Here is a 14,031-nt window from a genome sequence, read left to right on the forward strand (position 1 = left end):
AAAACACAAACAGACCTGCAGGTGATTGATTTAGTTCTCACCTTAGTGTTCCTGTAATTTGGGGGACCACCATTTTAGACCCCACAGCCTGCAAAACATGCACCCTACTTTGAAATCTGTTCCTAAAAGATGTTACTACCTCATTCAGTTGCAAGTACACAGAGCAGCCTTTTTCTTTTTTGTTTTGAAGAAAGAAAGAAAGAGCAATTCACAGACAGAAGTAGTAGTAATCAAATCTGAAATGTTGAAGAAATGTATTTAATTATTACCCCTTTTCTTCCCAACCCTCTGTCCCAATGTTAATTTATTGCAGCTGGGAAATTTTTTTTAGCAAAGACCTCTTGCTAGCTCAATACTTGTATATAAATAATAATGACTTGACCTAAAATGCTCTAGTCTGTTATATTGTTTCAGCATTATGTACCAAATGTAGTTTTCTTGGTGGGTGATATCCAAATTAGTACTTAAAAGTGTGGTGAAATTATTAAAATGGCTATCTCTATTGACAGCATCAACAAAGAGAGCATTGTGGATGTTGAAGGCATTGTGAGGAAAGTGCATCAGAAAATTGGAGGCTGTACTCAGCAAGATGTTGAGCTGCACGTCCAAAGGGTAACATGTTTTTAAGCAAATAGTGCACCTGGGTAATTATTTCTGACACCTTTTTAATACAGATTTATAAAAAATGTCAAATTTATGTTTTTAGTAAAAGTTCATAAGATTTGTAGACTCGTCTTAAAGTAAACTGCATTAAAACACAAACTTAAATGCTTAATACGGTAAACATGAAGCACTTTTGTGGTTTTTGTTTGGGTTTTTTTTTACACACACACTCATCCAATTTTAGGAATTTATGGTTTCCATCTGCTCTTTAAAAAAAAATAATCCTCATTTGGAATCATATTTTGAAGTTTATAGCTAGAACACTTTGGCTAGGATTGGTTTGTAATTCCAGTTCTGATTCTTGTCAATAGCAAATTCTGTCCATAGAGATCTGCCTCTTTCTTTTTAAGCATAAGGCAAGAATTTTTTTAGATGTTTGTGTTAGTACAGAAAAATGTGTATGTCTTCACTGTGATGCAGAAGGGCTGTGCATCATACATGTCCCCTCTAAAGTTCTGTGAAATACATTTAAGAGAGTACATAAATTCCCCATAATTTGCATATTGAGGCTGGGGAAGTGCAGTTTGATAAAATTAGTATTTAACATTTATATGGCATCTTTCACCAAAAGGACACTTAAGCTCTTCACAAACTGCACCCTCAGGATGACTGCATTTTAGTAGTTTGTATGGGTAGAGTCCTGCAGCCTGCCAATGTAGAATACATTACACAGGTGCATTGGGGAGGTATATTTTAGTCAAGAATATTGAGGAAAGCCCCTAGACTTACTAACAGTTCCATGAAATTTGTTTTAATAATCATGCAAATCAGGCAGGTTGTGGGTTCTTACGAAAGTGTCTATACATGCCTTACCGTACATTTAGAGAGTAAGCTAAGGGGACTGTCTCTTAATCTGTGTTTGTGCAGAGTCTAGTCCAATGGGTTCCTAATCAGGGCCTCTAGCCACTACCATATTGCCAATATAATAATACTTTAATAAGTATCCACATGGACTTGTATTTATCTTCCTCAGAGGGGCAAAGGACTGATGTGATCTCTCCAGTTCCAAAAGCCCAGTTATGAATCATTAGGCTGGCATCTTCTGGCTCTCTCTCCTTGATGTGCTTATTCCAAAAAAGAGATACAATTCGTTGTTTCCTATTTTTTTGGAGGAAAGAAATGACACTGAGTGTTCCAGTACAGCCATGAGAATAAAGCCAAATAAACATTTCCCTCTTTTGACTTTTTGAGTAAATTCGCACGCTTCCAATTAACGATTTATGCAAACGCTGTTTCATGTTTGTGCCAGAAATACCTTTTTGAAAATCACCCTTTTGTTTTGAGCTGAGTTTTATGCTATTTCTGTTACTGTCTCACTTTCAGATCTATGTGATCAGTTTGGCTGAGCCCCGACTGCCTTTGCAGCTGGATGATGCCGTTCGAGCTGAGGTGGAAGGAGAGGAGGTGAAAACTTTTGTCCCTAACACACCTGTGAATTTTCATTGTATTTGTAGTTGAGCAAAAACATGAAAGCACTTCTTAATGCAGTGATTTTTGCTTTTTGAGTTCCTTTACATCCAGATTGTGTGTGTTCCCTGAAACCTTCTCATCTATGTGATACTTGCTGTGGTACAGTGGGAGTCAACAGCTACATAATTTGCAGACACTGCTCTGTTGTACCAATTAGTGTTACAGAACCTCATTCTAAAACAAGTACTTGTGCATGTTTCAGGTTTTTGGCAGTCCTCCAGGCTAGTTTATGCATTGTATCCATTGTGAATGGCCACATCTTGAACACTTGTGATCACACTGGGGGAACAAAGAACTGGTCATAGATTGCAAGGCCAGAAGGGAGCATTGTGATCATCTAATCTCACCTCCTGTGTAACACAGGTCATGGAAGTTTCCCAAAATAATTGCTTTTGAACTGGAGCTTGAACTTGATTAAAAAATTGCCAGATATAGAGAATCTACCACAATTCTTGTTTGAATTGTTCTACTAAGTCCCTCAAAGTAGTATTAGAAGTCCTCCCACTGGATTTGCAAATGCTTTATAACCAAAGTGTGTTTCACTCTGTGGAATGTATTTCTTTGTGTGTGTATGTTTTCATTACATACTTTTTGCACAACTGTTTAGGAAGGAAGAGCTACTGTAAACCAAGATACACGGCTGGACAACAGAGTAATTGATCTGAGGGTAAGGAACTGGTTATGTTACATGGTTAACTGCAGCAATTTAGAGCTTAAATATTCATAAGAACCCCAGGATTTAAGTTAATTGTTTTGAGCTCATGTTAACTGATTGTTATAGATAACATTGGGGAAAAAATTATTCCACTAGTAATAATAGTGCTAAACATATGCACTTGACTTGAAATCCTACCAAGATTTCAGTGTTTCATGATATAAAGGTACATAGATTTTAAACAGTGTCCATGTCCTCTTAGATGTCTGATTGACATAGAATTCCAAGGATTCAGGTAAGAAAGTATTCTGTGAATACAGGAGAGAGATACTGGATGACAAAATAAGGACTTGAAAGCATTTTGGGATGTAAGTCAGAGATGTATGTGGGTCTGTGAGCTCATTTTAATTTGAGTTCTTGGTCAAGATTTGAATTCAAGCTCCCAGACATGAAAGGTTAGATCCATTGTATATGTCTGAAAAGCCTGGGCTGCCATAGTGGGAATAGAAGAATCACAGACCTCTGAGAATTATGCTATATATTCATCAGTGCTTCTTCAGAGCAATTGTCATTCCTGTTTGTAACATCATATAAATAACCAGGGTCCCATGTAAAAATTCTAAGAAATCTTTAAATTCAAACAGAACTCAAATGCAGATGGTTTTTGTTTAGAAACAATCCAAGAAAAAAAATGATGGTAGTTATTTAGATTATAGTCTTTGGGACAAACATTATGAAGGGGGAAAAACAGTAACAGAAAATGTGGAAATGGCAGAGGTGTCTAATGACCTCTTTGTTTCAGTTTTCACCAAGAAGGTTGGTGGTGATTGGACGGCTAACATAGTGAATGCCAGTGAAAATGAGGTTGGATCAGAAGAGGCTAAAATAGAGAAAGAACAAGTTAAAAATTACATAGACAAATTTAGATGTCTTCAAGTCACCAGGGCCTGATGAAATGCATCCTAGAATACTCAAGGAGCTGACTGAGGAGATATCTGAGCCATCAGCAATTATCTTTGAAAAATCATGGAAGGCGGGAGAGATTCCAGAAGACTGGAAAAGGGCAAATCTATTGTCATGGTATAAACCCCCACTCTGAACCTTAGCGTCCAAAAGATGGGGTACCAGCATGAATTCCTCTAAGCTTGATTACCAGCTTAGAACCTGTAGCGCTTCCAGCAATCAGGAATTCCAGTGCCTGGTACACTCTGGTCCCCCCTAAACCTTGCCCGGGGAACCCCAAGACAGACCCTCTGGATCTTACACAAAGGAAAGTAAACCACTTTCCCGCCACCGTTGCCTTCTCCCCAGGCGGCCCCTCCCGGTACCCTGGAAGACATGTGAGTCAAACTCCTTGAATCTTACAGAGAGGAAATGCACCTTCCCCCCTCCTCTCTCCTCCCCAACCTCCCTGAGCAGGCCACCAGTAAGCTTACCACAGAGAGAAATTAGCCCCTCTCCCCCCCTCTTCCCCATTTCCCCCACCATTCCCTGGGGATCAGACCCCGTCCCCTGGTCTCACAAGAATACAAAAACAATCAGGTCTTAAACAAGAAACTTTAATTAAAGAGAGAAAAACAGTAACATATCTTGTAAATTTAAAAAATGGAATAGTACAGGTTGTTCAGCTGGATAGATACTGGACCCTCCAGCCTAAGTATACAAGTACAAATAAAATCCTTTCAGCAAAATACCTTGAACTCCGTCCAGCCAAATGACACATTGAACTCCTCCCAGCCAAATACACATTTGCAAATAAAGAAAACAAACATAAGCCTAACTCGCCTTATCTACCCAGTACTTACTATTTTGAACTGATAAGAGCCTGTATTGGAGAGATTGGAGAGAAACCTGGTTGCACATCTGGTCCCTCTGAGCCCCCAGAGTGAACAAAAACCAAAAACTAACACCACACACAAAAAACTTCCCTCCCTCAAGATTTGAAAGTATCCTGTCCCCTGCTTGGTCCTCTGGTCAGGTGACTGCCAGGCTCACTGATCTTGTTAACCTTTTACAGGCAAAAGAGATATGAAGTACTTCTGTTCTATTAACCCCTATCATCTGTTTATGACATCTATAAAAAGGGAAATAAGGACAATCCAGGGAATTCCAGATCAGTCAGCTTAACTTCTGTACCCGGAAAGATAATGGAGCAAATAATTAAGCAATCAGTTTGCAAACATCTGACGATAATAAAGTGATAAATAGGGCTGTCAAGCGATCAAAAATATTAATCGTGTGATTTTAAAAAACTAATCACAATTAATCGCACTGTTAATAATAGAATACCATTTATTTAAATATTTTTGGATGTTTTCTACATTTTCAAATATATTGATTTCAGTTACAACACAGAATACAAAGTGTACAGTGCTCACTTTATTTTGATTACAAGTGTTTGCACTGTAAAAAGACAAAAGAAATAGCATTTTTCAATTCACCTAATACAAGTACAGTAATACAATCTCTTTATCATGAAAGTTTAATTTACAAATATAGAATTATGTACAAAAAAACTGCATTCAAAAATAAAACGTAAAATTTTAGAGCTTGCAAGTCCCACAGTCCTAATTCTTGTTCAGCCAGTCGCTCAGACAAACAAGTTTGGTTACATTTGCAGGAGATAATGCTGCCCATTTCTTGTTTACAATATCATCTGAAAGAGAACAGGCATTCTCATGGCAGTGTTGTAGCAGGCGTCGCAAGATATTTACATGCCAGATGTGCTAAAGATTCATATGTCCCTTCATGCTTCAACCACCATTCCAGGGGACATGCGTCCATGCTGATGACAGGTTCTGCTTGATAACAGTCCAAAACAGTGCGGACTGGTGCATGTTCATTTTCATTATCTGAGTCATATGCCACCAGCAGAAGGCTGATTTTCTCTTTTGGTGGTTCGGGTTCTGTAGTTTCCACATCAGAGTGTTACTCTTTTAGACTTCTGAAAGCATGCACCACACCCATCCAATCAGATTTTGGAAGGCACTTTAGATTCTCAAATCTTGGGTCAAGTGCTTTAGCTATCTTTAGAAATCTCACATTGGTACCTTCTTTGCTTTTTGTCAAATCTGCAGTGAACTGTGTTTACTGACCGTGTAACTACTTTTATTTTTTATTAGCTCAGGTGACCTCATTTTAAACACAATTTAACCAGCCAGCGTGGCTGGAGCCAAATCACACTTAAACAGAGTCTAGAACAGGGATAGGCAACCTTTGGCACACGGCTTGTAGGGTGACCAGACATCCCGATAAAATCTTTGTTCTTTGTCCCGCATCCTGACCACTGTATGGTTGGGTCGCCATTTGTCCAATTTTTTTTTTTTCTTTGCTGGCAGCGGTTCCAATATTTTGTTCTTGTTGTCTGTTCACCCTAGCGGCTCATCAGGGAAAGCCGCTAGTGGGCCAGGACGGTTTGTTTACCTGCAGCGTCTGCAGGTCCAGCCGATCACAGCTCCCACTGGCTGCGGTTCACCATTCCAGGCCAATCGGGGTTGCAGGAAGCAGCACAGGCTGGGCCACCTCCTCTCGCAACCCCAGTTAGCCTGGAACGGTAAACTGGCCAGTGGGAGCTGCGATTGGCCGAACCTGCAGACGCTGCAGGTAAACAAACTGTCCCAGCCTTCCAGTGGCTTTCCCTGATGGGGCACATGCCAAAGGTTGCCGATCCCTGGTCTAGAAACTATGTTCTAGATTAGGGAAATGTGGTTTCCAAACTCAGATTGGCTTCATCCACAATGGTATGCTAAAAAAATTAGCCTGAACTTATTCTGAACTGTGTTTAGAACCACATTTTAAGAGTTGATATGGTCAGTGGAAAAGCAGGGCAGAAGTGTATACATTTTGAAGAATACAAAATTCAAGGAGAGAGACATAGTATGATACAAGAGGCATAATTAGGAAGAATGAGAGAGAATTACAAAAGGGAAATTTTAAGGTAAATGTTATGAGAAAAATATCTTGATGGTCATACTGTAATAAGGAGTAGTCTCCTAAAGTAAATGGCAAAAAAACTTTCCTAGATGCAATGGTGAATACACTGGACAGTAGAAAACATTTTATAGAACAATTGTGCACTGGATAAATAGACTAAGATTACCACCTAGACCTTTTACATTTCAAATGTTTGTTTGTTCTACATTTATGGAAGTCTAGGGATAAACACTTGGTTTTTAAGATTCTTTTAAAGAGCGGATGGGGATGAAACATCTGATACTTAAGTAAAATGAATAGAAGTTCAGCCCAGGGAACAAAGATATGAGTGAGGGGAAAATTACTTTGGAGGATTAAGCGACCATATCATCTAAGCAGGATTCTGCTAGGCCTTAGTCTCAGATATGATCTAGTGACTATAAGAAACATCTACAGCTGGGGGGGATATCTTCAGGCCTAGGACTCTTTATAACCACTGCCTCTGCTCCTCCTCCCTTGGCTTCCCTTCATTCATGGGTCACAGGTAGTAAGAGAAAACTCAGTGAATCTGATGCTGACAATATCTCTTCTCTATGATCAGCAAAAAGGAAGTTTAGGTTAACCAGGAGGTCAGGGTTTTTCTATTTTAAAAACAAAAGCCCTATGTGGCAGTTTCATACTTAAACCATTTGTCTAGTTCAGGAAAAGAGGTTTGAAAGATTAGACAGCACAATAAAAAAAAAAGTTGAGTTCCTTTCTGCTACCTCTGGTGGTCTGTCTGACGTTCTGCACTCAGCACGCACATTATCCCATGAAGCACTGTCCCTTACAAATTAATAGGAAGTGCTGTGTAGGGCAAAATGGACTCTGCAATAGGACAGGTAGCGAAGGACCTTGATAACAGTAAACTTGGGTGATATTTTTAAATTATGATCCTTGGCTTTCTGTAAATGTCAGCACTGCTACTGTTGTCATTTTAAAATTGTGTGTATCAGGGAAGAAAATCATTTAAAAGCTCCAGGTTGTGGCATTGCTCTCTAAAATATCCACTTTCATGGACAGCCATGAGCTGCTCTGAGCACTATAAATAAAATTCATTTGAGAGGCTAGTGGGAGGTGAATTGAGAAACAATATATCCCAGGTTGAACAGATACAAAAGGTATCAATCTTGTGTTACCATTATAGGATTCAAAATATTCAATCAACATCCCACTACCTCTCTTGTATGCTTGTATTTAAATGTGCTATTCAGAGACATACATGCCTTTTGTTTTCATATATATGATGGCCAAAACTGTTAAAACAAAAGGCCCATTGACAGAATATGCCCCTCTGTTCAGAAACGACACACTATTATAATATGTACAAGATATACCTTGTGAGGTATCATTTAAAAATTCATAAATTGTTGATCAGTAATACCATGCCAAAATGCACATAGCAACATTATATGTAAATTTATGAACATGTTTCCCAGATAAGTCTGGGGAATGGCTAAATCAATTTCTCAGAGACAAAGGGCAAGCTGACAACTCAGCCAGATGTTAACAAGGCTGATAGACCTTTACCTGCTAAGTGGCCATTCTTTGGCAAGGAAGGGAGCAGGGACAAAAATCTACCTCTAGGCTCTTAGCAAAGAAATAGCATGGAGTTTCCTTTCTTTACTAGATTGCCTGTCACCTTGCTCCCACCTGAAAATGCTTCCCAAAGTGGGGGACAGAGTTATCAAAAGAAAGGGCAGACATGCTAAGACACCTTTTCTCTCTCTGTCATTGCACCAAAGTAGACAAAGGAAAATAGCTGTCGGATTCAGAGTGGGAGTGTGAGGTCCTGACCTGAAAGCTTGATCAGTAATCTGCTGAAGCATGTGGTGAGGAAGTTTGCTTTGCAACTAAGGATATGTCTACACTGCGAAATTAGGTCAAATTTATAGAAGTTAATTTTTTAGAAATCGATTTTATACAGTAGATTGTGTGTGTCCCCACTTAAGACCATTAATTTGGTGGAGTGTGTTCACAGTACCGAGGTAAGGTCGGTCAGGGACGCTTGGACATAAATGGGAGTGACTCCAGGTCATTCTCTTTTTAAGTTTCGTCTCATGGAGATTCAGTCCTACCTGCAGTCGTACTGCACCATCTGCTGCCAGGCTAAGATGTATAAGAAAAATGGTGTGAGTGGATCAAAACAAAAAAGAGACCAGATTTGTTTTGTATTCATTTGCTCCCCCTACTCCATGAATAGTAGGCGGAGGGATAGCTCAGTGGTTTGAGCATTGGCCTGCTAAACCCAGGGTTTTGAGTTCAGTCCTGGACGGGGCCATTCTGTGTGACAGTTGTATGTTTCTCCTTGATGCAAACCCACCCCCTTTGTTGATTTTAATTCCCTGTAAGCCATGTCGTCAGTCGCCCCTCCCTCCATCAGAGCAATGGTAGACAATCATTTTGCGCCTTTTTTCAGCGCAGACGCCATAGCACAGCAATCATGGAGCCCACTCAGATCACTGCAGTAATTATGAGCACTGTAAACAACACGCGCATTATCCTGCAGTATATGAAGAACCAGAACCTGCAAAAGCAAAACCAGGCGAGAAGGTGAAGGCAGCGCGGTGACGAGAGTGATGAAAACATAGACACAGACTTCTCTCAACGCATGAGCCCCGGCAGTGTTGACATCGTGGTGGTAATGGGGCAGTTTCATGCTGTGGAATGCTGATTCTGGGCCCGGGAAGCAAGCACAGAATGGTAGGACCGCATAGTGTTGCATATTTGGGATGATTCACAGTGGCGCTGAAACTTTTGCATGTGTAAGGACACTTTCATGGAACTTTGTGACTTGCTTTGCCCTGCCCTAAAGCGCAAGAATACTAAGTTGAGAGAGCCCTCACAGTTCACAAGCAAGTGGCAATAACCCTGTGGAAACTTGCAACACCAGACAGCTACCGGTCAGTCGGTAATCAGTTTAGAGTGGGCAAATCTACTGTGGGGGTTGCTGTGATGCAAGTAGCCAACACAATCATTGAGCTGCTGCTATCAAAGGTAATGACTCTGGGAAATGTGCAGTTCATAACAGATGGCTTTGCTGCAGTGGGATTCTCTAACTGTGGTGGGGCGATAGATAGAACCCATATCCCTATCTTGGCACTGGAGCAGCAGAGCACCCAGTATGTAAACCGCAAGGGGTACTTTTCAGTGCTGCTGCAAGGGACGTTTCACCAACATCAACGTGGGATGGCCAAGAAAGGTTAATGACACTCGCGTCTTTAGGAACTCTGGTCTGTTTAAATGGCTGCAGGAAGGGATTTACTTCCCGGACCAGAAAATAACTTGGGGATGTTGAAATGCCTATAGTTATCCTGGGGGACCCAGCCTACCCCTTAATGCCCTGGCTCATGAAGCCATACACAGACACCCTGGGCGGTAGTAGGGAGCTGTTCAACTATAGGCTGAGCAAGTGCAGAATGGTGGTAGAATGTGCATTTGGACGTTTGAAGAGTTGCAAATTTTATCTAGATGTTGAAAATGAGAAATTGCATTATTTCTCCCTTTTTAATTTTGCTGTTTAGTGATTCTTGTAATAGTTAGAAGTCTGTCAGTTATAGCAGGCAGAAAGCAGCAATAAATGCTTCAGAATTCCTTTAGGAATTGTTTTCTGCTTTTCTGTGTATTTAAATAGGTATAGGTTGTAAAAAGCAAGATGTAAAAAATAGGTTTTTTTTAAAGTAATTAATAGTTTGGATTTGTAAAAATTCCTGATATATATATCAAGCAAAGGCCATTTCTTGTGTGATGGTGTCAATTTGAAATGTATGGAACACTGCTTTTAAGTAACTGGTAGTTCTCACTACTTCACTAGTAACACAAAGAAACTGTTTTTTACCCGGCTGAAAATATTCTTTCATACGTTAGAGTGACAAATGCTTTAAACTAATAATTCTGAGCCTGCAATAGGTACTGACTTTTCATTCATTGAAGAATAAATATAAAGAATGCTTACTCCTTTTGCACACCATTTAAAAAAAATAGTTTGGGCACAAACACCTCTTCAGCAATTGTTGGAATCCCCGTAGCTCCCCATCACTGGGGATGGGGTGGGGGATCCTACAGCTCCCTGCCACCATGGGGATCAGTGGGACCCTGGAGCTCTGCGCCCCCATGGGTGGTGGGGGCCTTGGAGCTTTTAGCTACCCCACAGCTGCCCAGCCCCTTCCCATTTTATCATAGATATTTTTAGTAAAGATCATGGACAGGACTCAGGCAATAAAGAAAAATACACAAAAGCCTGTGCCCTGTCCCTGACTTTTACTAACAATATCCATGACAAAATCTTAGCTTTACTCATAGTTCCTGGTTCTGCACCTCTGAGCTCAAATTGCAACTCTGTTATAACTCAGTCCTGCAAGGTGCTAAGTTCCATTGGAACAATTTTTCTATCTGTCTAGGTATTTTGTATGGCTACAGTCACTCTATTGTAGACAGCACCTTTTGACTGAAATGTGCTCACTATATATTTACAAGCTTAATTATATCTTTAAAATGTATCTTATTTTTAATTCTACTTTGTATTATTAAAATGGCCAAAAAATAGTGGTCGATAGCCAAAAATGGGGAGAGATTATGACCAAGAAAGCACAGGGTTCAAATAGTTAACAGTATTTCTTCCATTGTTTGTGACAGAGGCCAGATGAGCTGGCATATGAAACCAAAGCAGAAGACCTATTTCGAACGTTAATAGTGCAATGTGTTTGTTTCAATTTCCCGTTTAATTCCATGAAGGAATCTTCACAGACTATGGAATGGACTCAGTCAATGCAATTTGCCAATATATCAGTGAAAGGTTTTGTGTTGTAGGAAAAATAAGTGTGGTGGTGTAACTTTTTTAAAGGCAAATATAAAAACAATTCACAGTGAGAGCTTATCACTATCTTTAATTTGGTCTTTTGTACTTAGGTATTGTAGCACTTAGGTAACAGCATTACATACCACTGTAAAACCCCACACTACTAGATACATCAGCAGAGGTAGTTAAGGATAGGGTGACAGCTTGAATTCCTTTCTTTAGCCAGTTCAGTTTAGATCTGTGTTGTCCTAAGGCTTATTTTACTGCTGTGAAAATGTTTAAATGAGAGAAGTGTTGCTTCATATTGACAGGGAATAATCTGTCACATCTTCAGTTCAGGACTGGCTGGCTCAGGAAACTGGTAATAGGTTACAGAGCTTTTCACTTCTCGGTCAGCAGTTTGAATTTGTTTTACATTGGTAGTGATGGCTCTTTAGCAGCCTGTGTGAAATGAGTTGGTGGCCTGTTTAATTCCTGCTGAATAGGTTTCCACATCACAGTGGACTTTAAATAGGTACCCTTGTTGGCAATCTCCACAGAGAAGCCAATGATTCAATGGGCATTGAAAATTAACTACCATCTCACCTCTAGAGGTGGTTCTATCAGGTCAGCATTGAGGCATTTTGGAGAGGGTTGCATTGTCACTGCTTGTGCTGTACCCATTCTGTAACTAAATAAAAGCATCAATCTCCAGGCCTGTCAATCTGACAACTTTCACAAATACTCACTCTTTTTAAAAAAAAGAGAACTTAGTACTGTATGTGGGGTTAAGAAGGCATGGTCTTTGCTCTGCAGCCTTGCTAAAAAGATAGAAGAGGAATTCTTGAGGAAACTACTTATAAAAGAGAATGGTTAGATCTCAGGTGGCTGTATTACTGTGTACAGCTTTAGGCTGCAGAAATAATTGCTTTCAGATTGGGAAGGAAGAGATAGCAAAATCCCATTTGTTTTTCTTTATTTTTCATGATTTTGTAGCCCAGGAATTCTCTGTCTCCTAGAATTAGTGGTAGTCCATCAAACATATGGAAGAGGCATTATTACTCGGCCACCTAAAAGGAATATTGTAGGAACTTGCCTCTGAGCATTTGATAGTGGCATATATCTCCTTCCTAATCAGATATAAGGCACTGACAGTTAAGGTCCCAAATTTGGTGCCTTGGATGGTCATCATCCGGTGGACAATATCTTCCAACTTTTCAGTATTAAATTGCAAAATAGAAAACTATCCCTCTGGATCATTCCCACGGTCTGGATGCAGCACTCTATACTGCAGTGCCAAAGCCCACAAGGCTTGGGGTCAATTTATTGTCTTGACATCTGTGCCTTCCTCTTGGAGTGAGTAAATTTTGTAAACTGAGCAGGGGAGGAGTTGAAAAAAGGTGGAGGGGACTCATTTCTTAACTCCTATTCAAAACCTTAGTTTCCGCTTTCTGGAACTATTGGGAGCACAGTTGGGGTTAAGACATCAGTCTGTGAAAACTCCAGCAACTATGAAGAGAGTCTCACTCATACACCAAAATGTGTAATTAGACTGATAATTTAGAGTTTATTGGCATTTTATTACAACGCCACAATATTTTATACCTTTCTGTTTTGCTTTTTCAGTTGAGTGAAATTTTCATCTTCCGATGGAGATGAGACTAGGTTTGTTTCCAAGCATTCAGTATGCTGTCTGTCTAAACTTGGATGATTATGTGATTTGTTTTGATTGTTTTATAGGTATATGTGGTTTGGTGGCATGTCATGTGAAAAACCACAAGTCTCTCCTCACCTAACTGGAAAGTCAGATACATTGCAGAAAGAAGAAGTAAACAGTGTTATGACGCAGATCATATATTTTTTTAAAATGTTAGCTCTTGCAAGCAACTGAAAGATCTGATATATTTATATACAGCTGTAGATCACTAACTGTCAGGTTCATGCTGTATCGGCATGAAATCAGGTGTGGGTTCAGCGTTGACGTATTGAAATATTTTTCAGTATTGACTGACTATTTTCACACCAAAGCTCCAAAAAGCGTTAAAGGAATATTTAGTGTACTTAGATGTACAAATGGATTAACTGTTGCATACATGAAAAGCAATATCCTTATAACCGTTTTTTTAAAGTTTTCACTTTAAAAGGCGATTTACATTTTGCAGCAAACATGTGAGAGACTGAACAAAAGGCACTTTACTTGACCAGTTTTTGTGGTATATTCTAAATGCTTTTGTGTGTTTCTCTCTCCCTCTCTTTTTTTTGGGTGGGGTATATCTATAGGTACATCTTACATTACCTCCAAAGGCCCTGTATTTCAGTGGTCTCTTTAACAGGACTAAACTAATTTTTCTCCCGTATGTGTTTTACCAAGGTCATTGTTTTTATCTTGAATTCATTTAAAGCTTATTCATTATATACTTCCGCATTTGTTTTGGTTCAGTGCAATGAAAGATTTCTAATAGACTTAGCTTTTACAGTGTTATCGTACTGTAAATCTCATCTTGGAGAAGAATGA

The 14,031-nt window shown here is 39.6% G+C and overlaps 1 protein-coding gene across 1 annotated transcript in view; it reads left to right on the top strand.

Moving 5' to 3' along the window:
- DARS1 (aspartyl-tRNA synthetase 1) overlaps nucleotides 1-14,031 on the top strand; it is a 66,984-nt gene that overhangs the window by 38,896 nt on the left and 14,057 nt on the right. Inside the window, exons 5-7 of the mRNA XM_032782223.2 lie at nucleotides 510-612; nucleotides 1,987-2,067; nucleotides 2,741-2,800. Of these exons, the coding sequence (XP_032638114.1) occupies nucleotides 510-612; nucleotides 1,987-2,067; nucleotides 2,741-2,800 (244 nt within the window). The remainder of the gene's footprint in view (nucleotides 1-509; nucleotides 613-1,986; nucleotides 2,068-2,740; nucleotides 2,801-14,031) is intronic.

Source organism: Chelonoidis abingdonii, chromosome 10 (assembly GCF_003597395.2).
Source record: "Chelonoidis abingdonii isolate Lonesome George chromosome 10, CheloAbing_2.0, whole genome shotgun sequence".
NCBI classification, from domain to species: Eukaryota; Metazoa; Chordata; order Testudines; family Testudinidae; genus Chelonoidis; species Chelonoidis abingdonii.